Here is a 16,647-nt window from a genome sequence, read left to right as displayed (position 1 = left end):
CGAAAAGTTGGGTAGAGGGCATAAAGATCGGCTGAGTTGCTTAGACATGCATCACGGAGCTGAGAAGGCTTCTGACACCAATAGGCTTCTTTTCTGTGTATACCCTCTGATTTTCTCAGTATCTTGATGTTTCTGCTCATCATAATGGTACCTACTTTCTGGGGTCCGGCCCTGATGTGCCTGTGAGCTCTGGAAAGCGGTCTGGTGTGGTAGGAAATTCTTCATTTGTTATTCCACATCTTATTAGAGTGCTAGGAACCCTCTGTGCTATAGGCCTAACCAGCTCCCTGTCCCAGCCAGGGTGATAGAGAATACAGAGAAGGGCCCCATTTATTGAAAAAACACAATTTCTGATTTTAGAAAAATGATCTTTTCTGTGATCCGTGATTTATTCATAGAAAAGCACTGTGAGTTCACATACTTGCTAAAAAACGGCAATTGTGATACAGAAATGGGAGTGGTGTCTTTTGTTTTTTTAACCAACCTATCAGGCTGAGAGGTTGTACGGCCCATGACGGAACAGTAAGACTTCAGTAGCCACAAACAGCAAATACAAATTATTGGTCAGTGTGGAGGAAAAAAAAAATGACACAGTTTGTCAGAGAAAGCAAAATAAAGCAGACAGGTCTTTAGTTCACACTCTAGCTATACCACCCCTTCCCTATCACACCCCACCCCCTACTCGGGAACTAAGACAGGAAACAGGAAACACCAAGACACTGGCATCTAAATGACTCTTCTGAATGCCTGCGCCATCTCCTACAATTCCAGGCGAGGAGAGGGGCAGGAAGGTAGCAGGAACATGACACACTGCAGGTCAGCCAGAGCTAACAGAGGGGCTGTCCACCTGGGCTAGAAGCTAGTCAGGGCAAGGCCAAATGCATTCCAGCTGCAGCCTCCAAATCAGTGGCCCATGGGACTGTAGCAGAAGCGGGCAGAGGAAGCTTGAGGTAGAAAGGCAGGGGAAGAAAGCGGGTGCAGGGGAAGCAGAGAAATGTGGCGCTGAAGGAGCCACTCAGGGCAGAGGGAGCTTAGTGCTCAGAAGCTTGTTGGGTGACAGTGATGAGTACAGGAGCCACAGAGATGGGGAACATGTTTAGCTGGTGCGAGAGAACAGAGGAATGGGGATGAGAGATCTGGCAAAAAGAGAAGGGACACATTCATGCAGATCCTAGAACATGAATTCACAGACAAACCTACATGTGGAAATGCCACAGTTACTCACAGAGACAGATACAGACCAAACAGATTTACACACGTGCGTTCATGTGTGGCCAGATACACACAGACTAAACATGCACCAGCAAACAGCAACAGACACACAGATACGTACTACAGTGTGCTCACATATGCGCGTACCCTCACACGGAAACCCACCGTCCAGCACACAGACCTGACACATGCACATAAATATATATGTGCACATACAGGCATGCACAGATATACCTATGCACACAGACACACGTATTTAGTCATTCAGGTCTCTACGCACACTTAGAGATGAGACCAGACACTAAGACAACGGTGTCCAGAGCGGATGAACATTATGAGCTCAGTGGCCTCCCAGACATTCACCTTCACCTGTTTCTCAGAAACTCGTCAGACTCCTAGAGAGGCTGTGTGAGGCAGGAGCAACAGCTTCCGTGTCCTCATGGCTTCATGAGGTGAAAGTCTAAGTCCAGACTGGGCCTCCTCACCCATCACTGGGCTATGAATGCCCTTCTGCAGGCTGGGGTTTCTGCATAGACTAGACTTGAGATTTCCTCTTAACTGGCCATTTTTCTCCCTGCCATCCCCAATCTTCCACTGCCAACAGAATATACTCTGCAAGGGAAACCTGAGAAATGGTTGTGAATCTCCTCAGAAAACAAGCCTATCTTCCCACCCACAGCTTCAAGTACCCATCAAATTAGAACCAGAATTATAAATAGTTACAACTTTACAACATAATTGGCAACACACAGACTATAGTATTTACAGTACCATAAACGCTTCTGTTTCTCTGGTTACGCAATCCCTGAGACGGAACAGTGTTCTGTGTTTGCCAAGGGAGAGAGGGGCAATGCCCGGGACACGCAGGATACAAGGGCCTGAGGTGGCATGTTGTGGGTGCTGACTGGTCTGCAGGGCCCTGCTCCTCCAGGAACAGTGGGCTGTTGTAAGAACCCTGCCCAGGCAGGCATGCTGGCTACAGCTGGACTCTCCCCATGCTTAGCCCTGTGGTCCTCTGGCTTCAGCCACAGGTGCTCAGAGTCCTCTCAGGGTGGACAAATGCTTGTGTCCGTGGCCTGACCTGATGGTACCTGGGAGCCCAGGCTGCCCTGGCAGCAAGCTGTCTGCTTTCTCAGCCGAAGCGCTCTCGCACCAGCAGCATCAGCTTCTTCTTGCCTTTGTAGATCTGTTTGAGGTTGTCGATGAACTGGGCAAACTGAAGGTGGCCATCCTGAGGCAGCAGGAAGGTCTCCCGGGCCTTGCTCAGAAACTCAATGAACTCTCCATAGTGGCGAGGGCTGATATGCGTCAGGCGCGAGTGTGTGGTGTTAATGTAGGCATTGATGGTGGCATCCAGCAGCTGGCGCAGGGGAGCCTTGTCGGTGGACATGAGCTTTCCTGAGCTGCGGCGGCCTGGGATGCCGGCCAGTCCAGGAGCAGTCACCGTGCAGCGCCGAAGGATGTCTGAAAGCACTGTGGCGCAGTGCACGCTCTTCACCACCAGGGGTATCAGGGCCGCCAGCTCATTCTTGCCCAGGGAGTGGCTGAGGGCGCAGGCCCAGAGCACATCGTTGATGGCCGGGTGGGTGTCCTGGTTGTAGGCCAGGTTGAGATGGCTCATGGCCAGTGAGGCCAGCTTGAAGGCACGTAGCGGGTAGCCACGGAGCTCCATGTAGCGGGCGATGGTGAACAGCTGTGAGTGAGTCATGCCGCCAGCCGCAGCATCGATGGCGATCTGATAGGCTGCTTCGAAGGCGATGTGGTCCTTCTCACAGAGGGTAAGGGCCGACAGGGCACAGCTCTGCGGATCCTTCATAGCGCACTGCAGGGCCAGGGTGCGAGCACAGCTGGCCAGCTCCTCCCGCTGTGGATAGTCAAGACTGAGGCGCAGGATGGTGGTGTGGGAGACGGCTGTGGCAGCCACAATACTGGTAGCCTCGGTGGGGGTGAAGAGTGTGTACCAGCTCTGCAAGATGCTCACCAGGGCCCGCACACCTGTCAAGGAGAGCCTGTGCTCAGCCATGGGCCTCCCAGTCCTGATCCAGGTCTACTCAGATTACCATTAGGGGTGAGAACTTGGCCAGCAGGGACAAGCTCTCCCTCCTCAGCAGCCCTGAGATGATCTGCAGTAACCAGGGCTAGGGGGGCAACCCCGGTGGCCAGACCCCATTTGAGGTCTCTTCCCATCCCTTCTTTCCCCCAGGTCAGAGGCTTGAAAGTTTCTGCAGGTGCTCTTAGCCCCTCACAAGGATGAAGCAACAGAGCCTGTGGTTTGCCTGCTCCAAGGCAGGAGTCTCAGATCTGCCCCTGGGTTTTCTAGCTGAAGTGAAGCCTCTCAGCGCAGAGTTTTGTGCTGGGGCTTTGGGCACTAGATGGGGTCTCGAGCCTCCAAGTTGTTTGGGATTTCTCAGAAGCATGGACAGGGACTGGGACTAAACAACTGGGCCAACTACCTCCTAAGGCTGCACTTGAGTACTGGTGGCTGAAAATTCATTCTTTTAGAATGTTTCTAGCAGAGGATCAGAGTGCTGCTTGCCCTCAGGGTACAATCCAAGCAGTGAGGGAAGACCTTGGTCAGGCTGAACAGGGCCATCTTCTCCTACCAGCAGCCTCATCCTTTCCTAGGCCATCAATAATGGAATATGAGAGCTCTAAGGATTCACTGTCCTGTCCCAAGAGTAGGGCCTAGGAATCCTTTCCCCTGGGGGCACAGGGAGCTGGGAGACTCACCCACTTCTGTGGCACAGGTTACCAACCACCGCACCATCTCCCGGCGCCTCCAGTTGAGGGTTGATAAGGTCATCCTCATCACCTGGGCGAAAAAAAGTGGCATTCCCAGCGGACTTAGCATAACTGCTCTAACCTCTCCCTCCTCCTTGCCATTCATTTATGTATGTGTATTTATTTGTGCCTTAAACAACCATCTCTCCCCTGAGAAGTACAGATGGGTTTGTTTAATTTCTGCCCCATCCTGCCACCAGATAGAAGATTTCTCTGATGATCTGTAATGAATAAACCCCTTATTATCACACCTTGACTTGGAGGAATGGGGGTGGGTAGGGAAAAGATGGGGACCTTGTGGAGCCTAAGGCTATACTGCTTAACTGGCCTTAACTTCAAAACAGAGCCCCAAATTGAGTCCTGACCTTGTGACTAGCCTAGAAGCTATGTTCTGGGGACACAGAAAGAATCAGACCTGGCCCATGCCCACTCCAGTCCTCATGGGATCTTAACTCCCTGTCACTAGGCCAGAAGTTTAAAGTGGGGATGGCCCACTCCTCCTCCATACCTGTAGCCCCAGCTCCAAGGCCACGTTGAGCAGGGTGCCATCTGTACTACTGTCCGTGGGAGTAGCAATCTTGAATGCATCTTGGGCCAGTTTGAAGATGAGGGAGGAAGAATGGATGTGCTTCTGTATTGCTTCCAGGATTGTTCGGAGCCTCAGAGTGTCCCCTACAGGTGCCAAGAGAAGGGGCAGGGACAAGATCTTCTTTAAAGCTTCCCTGAACAGTCAGCTGATCACAACAGGTGCTGGTTGAACTGGCTGGTGTCAATGCACGGAATGCTTCCGAATGGTCGGGGTGGTCAAGCTTTGTCTCCACTGAACCCACTGGAGGCTCCTTCCTTCCCCAGGCACCCATGCAAATTCACTGCTCTCCACCTTTTCATCGGCCTTGACCCCTTACCCTTTTTTCCCCTCAGGATCTTTAGGTCCCAGAAATAACTTTTTCTAACACCTGAATTTTGAGAGCTACTTATACAGGAGAAGGAAGCCACATTATTGCCAAGAAAGTATTCCAGTCCCAAGGTCTGCTTCTCAGTACAGTTCCCTGGAGCTGGGCTACCACTTCTTATCCAGTAGGCAAGTATGAGTGCACAGAGTTATGGAATACGTTGCAGGAATGCCATGAGTACCATATAAGGTAAAGGCAGTAGGGTATATGAGAGATTGGTGTATCTTCTGAAGGGGTAAAATGTGAAATAAAGAGAGAAGAAAAAGTAGGTCTTATGTCTTACAAAGAGGTGCAGTGCTAAGAGTGTACAGGCTTTGGAGTAAAATACATTGGGAAATGAACCTAGTTCAGCCAGTACCAGACCAGTTACTTCATCTATAAAATAGAAACAATAACCTTTTAAGGTCGTGGAGGGAATTATAAACAATTTGTGTACAGGTAGTATGTGTGTGCATGCATATAAATGAATAGAATATATCCGGGGATTTTTACAACACTGTCTTAGCGGTAGTAGTTATCTTTGGGTGTCAGGATTGAGAGATCACCTTTTTTCCTTCTATCCTCTTTAAAATCAATTAAGACATTTAATAGACTTTTTTTTTTTTTTTTGGTGGGACCTTAGTTCCTCAACCAGGGATCAAACCCAGGCCCTCAGTAGCGAGAGCAGAGTCCTAACCACTGGACAGCCAAGGAAACCCTGACTTTATGTTTTTTAAAGTGGTTTTAGGTATACAGAAAATTGAGCAGATAAGACAGAGAGTTCTCACATATCCCCCTCTTTCCCCTTTCAGTTTCCCTTATTACTAACATCTTACATTGAACGAACACTGATACATTGCTATTAACTGAAGTCCACAGTTAACATAAGGGTCCACTGTGTTATGCAATCCTATGGGTTTTGACCAACGCATAGTATCATGGGTTTGCCATTACTATGTCATATAGAATAGACTCATTGCTGTAAAAATCTCCTGTGCTCCCCCTGTTCATCCCTCTTCTCTTTCCTTCTGAAACTACTCATCTTTTTACTGCCATTATAGTGTTAACTTTTCCACAATGTCGCAGGTTTGGAATAGTATGTAACCTTTACAGACTGGCTTCCTTCAGGAAGCAAAATACACTTGTTTCCTTAAATGTCTATTTATAGCTTGGTAGCTCTTTTTTTTTTAATTTAGTTTCAGTTGATGTACAATATTATATACATTTCAGGTATACAAGATAGTGATTCACACTTTCTAAGGTTATACTCATTTATAGTTTATAAAATACTAGCTATATTCCTATAATGTATCCTTGTAGCTTACTTATTTTATACATAGCAGTTTGTACCTCTTAGACTCCTTCCCCCATCCAGACCCTCCTCCCCACCTTACCTCCCCGCGCTGGTAACAAGTTTGCTCTCATACTCTGTGAGTCTGTTTCTTTTTTGTTATATTCAATAGTTTGTTGTATTTTTTAGATTCCACATATAAGTGATATCATACAATATTTGTCTTTCTCTGACTTGATTTACTTAGCAGAATATCCTTCGATTCCATCTATGTTGCTGTAAATGGCAAAAATTTCTTCTTTTTTGTGACTGAGCAGTATTTGATTATATATTTATACCATCTCTTCTTTACCCATTCATTTCTTGATGGGACACTTAGGTTGGTTCTATTTATTATCTACTGTAAATAATGCTGTCATGAACACTGGGGTACATGTATCTTTTTCAATTCACGTTTTCCATTTTTTGGCTATATACCAAGGAGTGGAACTGCTGGGTCATATCGTAGTTCTAATTTTCTGAGAAACCTCCATATCATTTTTCACAGTGGCTGCATCAATATACATTCCCACCAACAGTGTACAAGGGTTCCCTTTTCTCTACGTCCACACCAACAGTTGTTATTTGCATTCTTTTTGATGATAATCATTCTGACAGGTGTGAGGTGATACCTCATACAGTTAGAACTGGACACCGAACAACAGACTGGTTCCCGATAGGAAAAGGAGTACGTCAAGGCTGTATATTATCACCCTGCTTATTTAACTTCTATGCAGAGTACATCATGAGAAACGCTGGACTGGAAGAAACACAAGCTGGAATCAAGATTGCCGGGAGAAATAGCAATAACCTCAGGTATGCAAATGACACCACCCTTATGGCAGAAAGTGAAGAGGAACTAAAAAGCCTCTTGATGAAAGTGAAAGAGGAGAGTGAAAAAGTTGGCTTAAAGCTCAACATTCAGAAAACGAAGATCATGGCATCCGGTCCCATCACTTCATGGGAAATAGATGGGGAAACAGTGGAAACAGTGTTAGACTTTATTTTTTTGGGCTCCAGAATCACTGCAGATGGTGATTGCAGCCATGACATTAAAAGACGCTTACTCCTTGGAAGGAAAGTTATGACCAACCTAGATAGCATATTCAAAAACAGAGATATTAGTTTGCCAAGAAAGGTCTGTCTAGTCAAGGCTGTGGTTTTTCCAGTGGTCATGTATGGATGTGAGAGTTGGACTATGAAGAAGGCTGAGCGCCGAAGAATTGATGCTTTTGAACTGTGGTGTTGGAGAAGACTCTTGAGAGTCCCTTGGACTGCAAGGATCCAACCAGTCCATTCTGAAGGAGATCAGCCCTGGGATTTCTTTGGAGGGAATGATGCTGAAGCTGAAACTCCAGTACTTTGGCCACCTCATGCGAAGAGTTGACTCATTGGAAAAGACTCTGATGCTGGGAGGGATTGGGGGCAGGAGGAGAAGGGGATGACAGAGGATGAGGTGGTTGGATGGCATCACTGACTCAATGGACATAAGTTTGGGTGAACTCTGGGAGTTGGTGATGGACAGGGAGGCCTGGCGTGCTGCGATTCATGGGGTTGCGAAGAGTCGGACATGACTGAGCGACTGAACTGAACTGATGATTAATGATATTGAGCATCTTTTTATCTGCCTGTTGACCATCTGTACTTCTTTGGAAAAATGTCTATCCACGTTTTCTGCCCATTTTAAAAATCAAGTTTTTTTTTTTATGTTAGTTCATATGAAATGTATATTTTGGATTTAATTCCCTATTGGTCACTCTATCTGCTAGTACTTCCTCTCATTCAGTAGGTTGTCTTTTCATTTTGCCAATGATTTTCTTTGCTGTGCAAAAGCTTTTAACTAGGTCCCACTTGTTTACTTTTTATTTTCCTTTGATTTAGGATGCAGATTAAAAAAAACACTGCTATGATTTGTGTTAAAGTGTTCTGCCTATGTTTTGAGTTTTATGGTCTCTGGTCTTATATTTAGGTCTTTAATACATTTTGAGTTTATTTTTGTGTACAGTTAGAGAATGTTCTAATTTCGTTCTTTCATATGTAGCTGTCTAGTTCCCCAGCACCACTTATTGAAGGGCACTTCATTTCTTTACGTTGGTAAATAATATGCCATTGTATGGATCTACCTCAGCTTGTATATCCATTCACCAGCTGCAGGATATCCTGTTTGCTTCCACTTTTAGGCAATTACAAATTAAGGTGCTATAAACATTTGCGTGCTGGTTTTTGTGTAGACAGTTGTGTAAGTTTTCAACTTATTTGGGCAAATAACTAGGAACAAGATTACTGGATCATATGGTTAGACTATGTGTAGCTTTGTAAAAAACTGACAAACTGTCTTCCAAAGTGGCTGAACCTTTGGCATTCCCACCAGGAATGAAGGAGTCTCTGCTGCTCCACATCCTCACTAGTGTTTGGTGGTGTGTTTTGGATTTTAGCCATTCTAATAGGTATATAGTGGTATCTAATTTTTGTTTTAATTTGTATTTCCAGTCCATCCTAAAGGAGATCAGTCCTGGGTGTTCATTGGAAGGACTGATGTTGAAGCTGAAACTCCAATGCTTTTGCCACCTGATGCGAAGAGCTGATTCATTGGAAAAGACCCTGATGCTGGGAAAGATTTGAGGGCATGAGGAGAAGGGGACGACAGAGGATGAGATGGTTGGATGGAATCACCAGTTCAGTGGACATGGGTTTGGGTGAACTCCAGGACTTGGTGATGGACAGGGAGGCCTGGCGTGCTGCGGTTCATAGAGTCGCAAAGAGTCGGACACGACTGAGTGACTGAACTGAAATGAACTGAATATGACATGTCATGGTGAGTATCTTCTTACTGCTTGTTTGACATCTATATATCTTATCTGGTAAGGCATCAGTTCAGGTCTTTAGTGCATTTTAAGATTCAGTTGTTTTCTCAACAATAATGTCGAGTTTTAAGAGTTATTTGTGTATTTGGGATACAAGTTCTTTAGTAGATACTGTTTTGCAAATATTTTCTCCCAGGCTGTGGCTTGTCTTTTCAATGTTTTTCACATAAGTTTTAAATTTTAATGAAGTCTTACTTACCAATGTTTTTTTCATCGACTGTATCTAATTTTGGTGTTGTATCTAAAAAGCTATTTCTGGGAATTCTCCGGAGGTCCAGTGGTTAGGACTCTGTGTTTCTACTGCAGGCAGCCCAGGTTTGATCCCTGATCAGGGAACACAGTGTAGTCAAAAAAAGTTACTGTCAAACACAAGGTCATCTAGTCTTTCTCCTGTGTTATCTTCTAGAAGTTTTATAATTTTGTGTTTTATATTTATGTCTATGATACATCTGAATTCATTTCCATGAAAGGTATAAGGTCAATGTGTCTATATTCATTTTTTAAAATGTGGATGTACAGTTCTTCTAGTACCATTTGCTGAAAATACTATCCTTTGCTCCTTTGTCAAAGACCAGTTGACTGTATTTGTGAGAGACTATTTCTGAGCTCTCTATTTTGTTCCATGGACCTATTTGCTTATTCTTCTGCCAATACCACACTATTTGATTACTGTACCATATACCATACATGGTACATACTGTACATGGTAGTTCTATTTTTAAAATTTTTTGAGAAACATCCATCCTGTTTTCCATAGTTGTGGTACCAATTTACATTCTCACCAACAGTGTACTCCACATCTTTTGTCTTTTTGATAACAGCCATTCTAACAGGTGTGAGGGAATATTTGCAATATTACCTCTTTTCTAACATATGTATTTAATGCTGTAAAATTTCCCTCCAAACACTGCTTTCATTGCATCCTACATTTCTGATTAGTTCATTTTTTTTTTTTAACTTTCATTTAGTTAAAAATATTAAAAAATTCCTGAGAGTTCATCTTTGATCCATATGTTACTTAGAAGTGTGTTTAAACTCCATATTTTTGAGAATTTTCCAGTTATCCTTCTGTTAATAATTTCTAGCTTAAAGTATGATCTGAAAGCATACTTTGTATGATTTCTGTTCTTCTAAATTTACTGAGGTGTGTTTTATGGTTCAGAATGTGGTCTATCTTGGTGAACATTCCATGTGAGCTTGAAAAGAATGTATTATATTGCAGTTTGATAAAGTATTTTATAAATGTTAATAGATTCAGTTAATTAATGGCTTGTTCAAGTATAACATTGATTTTTTTGCCTGCTGGATGTATCAATTATTGACAAGAGGTACTGTGAACTCTCTGAATGAATGTAACAGTGGATTTGTCCATTTCTCCTTGCAGTTCTAGTGGTTTTCCCCTCACATATTTTGATGCTTTGTTGTTAGATGCATATACATTAAAGATAACTATGACTTTTTGGATAACTGACTCCTTTATCACTGTGTAATGCCCCTCTTTATCCCTGAAAATTTTCCATTTACTGAAGTCTTTGTTTAATACAGGCATCCCAGGTTTTTCTTGGTATGTGTTAACATGGTATACCTTTCTCTATCCTTTACTATGTTGTTGGTGAAGGAATCAGACTGTGGTTAAGAAACAGTTTTAAAGATGAAAATAACAAATTAGCTCAGCTGGTACACATGCTTTCCTGGGAGAATATCTTTTCTAGACTCTTCCTGCTTTTAGTGCAGCTACTTTGGTAGTCTACAGGGTATGGAAAGTGGGGGTGAGAGTGTTGACAACACCTCATATGTGTGCTTTGTTTAAGCCCTGGCCTCTGTTTTTAGTTCAAAATATGACATGACTGAGTGACTTTCATTTCATTTTCATATGGAAAGGTAAAGTGTAGAAGCTCAAGTCACAGAAGAATTAAATATGTACCTAAAAGTACCAGGATAAAAATGAAGCCCAGTACAGTTCAATGTTTGTACTTAGGGTCATTTGCTTGCTTTAACACTGCCTCTTTATTAATTCCTTTACCTATTAATTGTGGTAAAAATATATATACTAAAACTTTCTATCTTAACCATTTTAAGTATACAATTGAGTACTGTTAATCACATTCAACATTGTGGAATATCATTCATTGTGTAAATAGCAGCACCATATATTTCCAAAAGTTTTTTATCATCCTAAACAGAAACTCTGTACCCATTAAGCAGTAATTCACCATCATCTCTCCCTTTAGCCCAGGAAACTTCTATTTTTTGTCTTTATTAACTTGCCTATTCTAGACATGTATGTTCAGTTCAGTTCAGTTCAGTCACTCAGATGTGTCTGACTCTTTGTGACCCCATGAATCACAGCACGCCAGGCCTCCCTGTCCATCACCAACTCCCGGAGTTCACTCAAACTCAGGTCCATCGAGTCGGTGATGCCATCCAGCCATCTCATCCTCTGTTGTCCCCTTTTCCTCCTGCCCCCAATCCCTCCCAGCATCAGTCTTTTCCAATGAGTCAACTCTTCACATGAAGTGGCCAAAGTATTGGAGTTTCACCTTCAGCAGCAGTCCTTCAAATGAACACCTAGGGCTGATCTCCTTTAGGATGGACTGGTTGGATCTCCTTGCAGTCCAAGGGACTCTCAAGAGTCTTCTCCAACACCACAGTTCAAAAGCATCAATTCTTCGGTGCTCAGCTTTCTTCACAGTCCAACTCTCACATCCATACATGACCACTGGAAAAACCATAGCCTTGACTAGACAGACTTTTGTTGGCAAAGTAACATCTCTGCTTTTGAATATGCTATCTAGGTTGGTCATAACTTTCCTTCCAAGGAGTAAGCGTCTTTTAATGTCATGGCTGCAATCACCATCTGCCCAAAAAATAAAGTCTGACACTGTTTCCACTGTTTCCCCATCTATTTCCCATGAAGTGATGGGACCGGATGCCATGATCTTCGTTTTCTGAACACTGAGCTTTAAGCCAACTTTTTCACTCTCCTCTTTCACTTTCATCAAGAGGCTTTTAGTTCCTCTTCACTTTCTGCCATAAGGGTGGTGTCATATGCATATCTGAGGTTATTGCTATTTCTCCCGGCAATCTTGATTCCAGCTTGTGTTTCTTCCAGTCCAGCGTTTCTCATGATGTACTCTGCATAGAAGTTAAATAAGCAGGGTGACAATATACAGCCTTGGCGTACTCCTTTTCCTACTTGGAACCAGTCTGTTGTTCCATGTCCAGTTCTAACTGCTGCTTCCTGACCTGCATACAGATTTCTCAAGAGGCAGGTCAGGTGGTCTGGTATTCCCATCTCTTGAAGAATTTTCCACGGTTTATTGTGATCCACACAGTCAAAGGCTTTGGCATACTCAATAAAGCAGAAATAGATGTTTTTCTGGAACTCTCTTGCTTTTCCCATGATCCAGTGGATGTTGGCAATTTGATCTCTGGTTCCTCTGCCTTTTCTAAAACCAGCTTGAACATCTGGAAGTTCATGGTTCACATATTGCTGAAGCCTGGCTTTCAGAATTTTGAGCATTTACCAGCATGTGAGATGAGTGCAATTGTGCGGTAGTTTGAGCATTCTTTGGCATTGCCTTTCTTTGGGATTGGAATGAAAACTGACCTTTCCCAGTCCTGTGGCCACTGCTGAGTTTTCCAAATGTGCTGGAATATTGAGTGCAGCACTTTCACAGCATCATCTTTCAGGATTTGAAATAGCTCAACTGGAATTCCATCACCTCCACTAGCTTTGTTCGTAGTGATGCTTTCTAAGGCCCACTTGACTTCACATTCCAGGATGTCTGGCTCTAGGTCAGTGATCACACCATCCTTTAGCATAGTATATACAAATTTGCATGTCATTCCCCCCTCACATATTAGTGTATCTTGGAAATTATTCTACATCAGTACATAAAGAAATGTTTGTTCTTTTACATGACTGCATAATATCCCATTTATGGATGTACAGGTCCATAACTGCTTCTTTAAAACTCTTAGGTTATGAATGCATTTGGAGCTTATTATATAAAGATAGTTTGTACAAAAGTTATATATAATACTCACAATGGGTCTGGGGCAGCATCCTATAATTAAACACATTATTATTTGTTCAGTAAAAGTATGAATATTCATGCTAGGTAGGATAAATAGCAAAGTTAGTATTGTATTTTTTTGATACAGTAATAAACTGATGGATGAAATAGTGTGATATAGACTAAATACTTGGGACTCTTTACTTCTAAGGAAAATACTCAATAAAACCTCAAACCAAGCTACGCTTCTAAACATATGCATAAGTAAATACTTCTTCTATCTGGTTTCTTGAGGCTTTTGGACAAAAGGCTTCATCTGCATTGCTATTACTGTCACCAAAGATCAGAGTTGGGAATTTAATGATGGGCCTGGAAAGAGATTCTTTAATGATGAAACAACTACAATAGATGACCTTAAAAAAGGAGTACTTCTAGGATAATGTGTCTGATTAATACAGATTTCTACATAAGCAGTCTTTTTCAATTAAGTAAGCAGCTATAATCCTTTTTCACTGATAAATGCATGTTATTCAAGGCCAATTAACTGCTCATACATTTCCCCCATACTGTCTATGGACATTTTTTTTCATCTGTTACATTTCATAATTGTCATTATTCCTAGCCTCATGCTTACTTGGGATAACACTATTTTAACAATTCTTCTACATTGCAAGGAATGTACAATAGGTATATAACTTAAAATAGTCTATATATTTTTTGATGTCAGCTTGTTCTAACTCAACACTTCTACAATCTTAGTAGGTTAAAAATCATGTGAAGAATTTGTTAAAGGATAAGATTCTTGGGCTATATTCATAGAGATTCAGATTCAGATTCAGAATTTGCATTTCTAACAAGTTTCCAGGTCATGCTGATGCTGCTTATCCACGGATCATACATTGAGTAGCAAGGTTCTGACTTACTTAGACTTTTAGCCTATTAACTTTTAATGTAAGTAATGAGACTACATTAGTGACACAAAACCCTTCACTATCTTTATATACAAGTGCACTTTCAAAGTGAGAGTCTCTGCAAAATATTTATCAATTGTTCCAAGTATCAGCAACTGTGTAAATAGCATAATTAAGGTATACTTGATCAAGTTTCTATAATAACTCCTTTAGGAAGACTTGAGAGTTACCTGTTTCAAGTATATAGTATGAAAATAAATAAATATTTATATTTGTTCTTCATTGGGAGTAAAATTTCTTGGTTATAAGAAGTTCATGAGGTGTGTGTGTGAAATAGTGGTCTAGGAACGAGTATACAGTTTTCTTCCATTCCAGCTTCTAGTACAATGAGTTCATGTCATTGGTACAGATTATTAAGCCTGATAGAAATGATCTCTTTGATTACTCATGTTTTTTTGTTTACATACTAACAAATAAATTGTGAACAACTCTTTTTTTTGTTGTTTTACTGCACAGCTTGCAGGATACTAGTTCTCTGACCAGAGATCGAACCTAGGTCCATGGTAGTGAAAGCAGAGTCCTAACCACTGGACTGCTAGGGAATTCTCTGAATAACTTTTGAAACACTATGGACATTGACTTTTTCTAGCTTTATCTGGCACATCCCAGAACTTTCACCCTGTGTTTAGAGTCCTTAAAATCTCGTTTGCTCATCAATCACTGTTAATTTTTTTTAAGAAAACAGAACAGAGCTATTTCATCAGCAGTGTATACTTGTTCAAGACTAAGGTTTTCATTAAAAATTACCATAACAAATTGTCAATATAGTTTTCATCAACTTCATGAAAATAAGTTTTTTCATCATAGTTGTACAGATATTTTATACTGCAATGCTTCTGAAATTTCTGCAGCCAATCTTCTGATACCCTAAACTTACCGTAAAGCTTCAGTCCTTCATGGAATAATCTAGCTTGTTTCATGAACAACAAACCAATCAGTGGCATATTCATACTGTTTCGTTGTTGAATCCTTTCAATCATGGTAATGTCAATATCTTCATTTTTTGTCCTCAGAAAATTTTCTGTTCTTCTTTAGTTCTGATCATTGTCCCTGTAAAACTTCAACACTTTGTCTTTCTATTACTTCAAGTCATGCTGCTGCTGTACTGAGCTCAGTTGTGTCCGATTTTTTGTGACCCCATGGACTGTAGCCCACCAGGCTCCTCTGTCCATGGGATTTCCCAGGCAAGAATACTAGAGTGGGTTGCCATTTCCTTCTTCAGGGGATCTTCCCAACCTAGGGATTGACTGCATCTCCTGCATTGGCAAGTGGAATTTTTTTTTTTTTTTTTTACCACTGAGCCACCCAGGAAGCCCAGTTCAAGTCATATGTGGTGTTAATTCCCACACTTTGCTCTTTCAACTGGAAGAAGCACAAGCTGGAATCAAGACTGCCAGGAGAAATAGCAATAACCTCAGATATGCAGATGACACCACCCTTATGGCAGAAAGTGAAGAGGAACTAAAGAGCCTCTTGAGGAAAGTGAAAGAGGAGAGTGAAAAAGTTGGCTTAAAGCTCAACATTCAGAAAACGAAGATCATGGCATCCGGTCCCATCACTTCATGGGAAATAGATGGGGAAATAGTCGAAACAGTGTCAGACTTTATATTTTTAGGCTCCAAAATCACTGCAGATGGTAATTGCAGCCATGACATTAAAAGACGCTTACTCCTTGGAAGGAAAGTTATGACCAACCTAGATAGCATATTCAAAAACAGAGACATTACTTTGCCAACAAAGGTCCGTCTAGTCAAGGCTATGGTTTTTCCAGTGGTCATGTATGGATGTGAGAGTTGGACTGTGAAGAAGGCTGAGCGCCGAAGAATTGATGCTTCTGAACTGTGGTGTTGGAGAAGACTCTTGAGAGTCCCTTGGACTGCAAGGATCCAACCAGTCCATTCTGAAGGAGATCAGCCCTGGGATTTCTTTGGAGGGAATGATGCTGAAGCTGAAGTTTGAAGTTTGAAGTTTTCAAACTCCAGTACTTTGGCCACCTCATGCGAAGAGTTGACTCATTGGAAAAGACTCTGATGCTGGGAGGGATTGGGGGGCAGGAGGAGAAGGGGACGACAGAGGATGAGATGGCTGGATGGCATCACTGACTCAACGGACGTGAGTCTGAGTGAACTCTGGGTGTTTGTGATGGACAGGGAGGCCTGGCATGCTGCAATTCATGGGGTCGTAAAGAGTCGGACACAACTGAGCGACTGAACTGAAACTGAACTGAAGATGTCTTATAGAAACACCTGATCAATTTTTTCACTAACTCTATTTTCTGTGCTATTGATGTCACATGGTTCCTTTTCTACTGATTTTTATCCACAGGAGTATCTTCAATTTTCTGGACATTTTTACAGAATAATTAAACTCAAACTGACAAAATAACAAACATCTTAAAAAAAAAAGCAAACATTTTATTTGTGAATAGCAGAGATGTCTGTGACTGGTAAGAATGTTGAGAAACAACTAACGCCTCTTGTCAGCTGAGGCCAGGTTTTGCTTTCAACTTAGAAAAAAGAATGGATTTTCAAAGCTTTT

The 16,647-nt window shown here is 42.2% G+C and overlaps 1 protein-coding gene across 1 annotated transcript in view; it reads right to left on the bottom strand.

Annotated features, from left to right (window-relative positions):
• Positions 1-347: 347 nt before the first annotated feature.
• Positions 348-16,647, bottom strand: part of ZSWIM5 (zinc finger SWIM-type containing 5) — a 161,333-nt gene continuing 145,033 nt past the window's right edge. Inside the window, exons 12-14 of the mRNA XM_070786661.1 lie at positions 4,502-4,665; positions 3,943-4,024; positions 348-3,207 (exon numbers count right to left, since the gene is read on the bottom strand). Coding sequence (XP_070642762.1) covers positions 2,345-3,207; positions 3,943-4,024; positions 4,502-4,665 — 1,109 coding nt within the window. The 3' untranslated portion in view covers positions 348-2,344. The remainder of the gene's footprint in view (positions 3,208-3,942; positions 4,025-4,501; positions 4,666-16,647) is intronic.

This window comes from Bos indicus, chromosome 3 (assembly GCF_029378745.1).
Source record: "Bos indicus isolate NIAB-ARS_2022 breed Sahiwal x Tharparkar chromosome 3, NIAB-ARS_B.indTharparkar_mat_pri_1.0, whole genome shotgun sequence".
Taxonomy (NCBI): Eukaryota; Metazoa; Chordata; class Mammalia; order Artiodactyla; family Bovidae; genus Bos; species Bos indicus.
The sequence above is the reverse complement of the archived record's forward strand: the minus strand, read 5'-3'. Positions and strand labels throughout refer to the sequence as shown.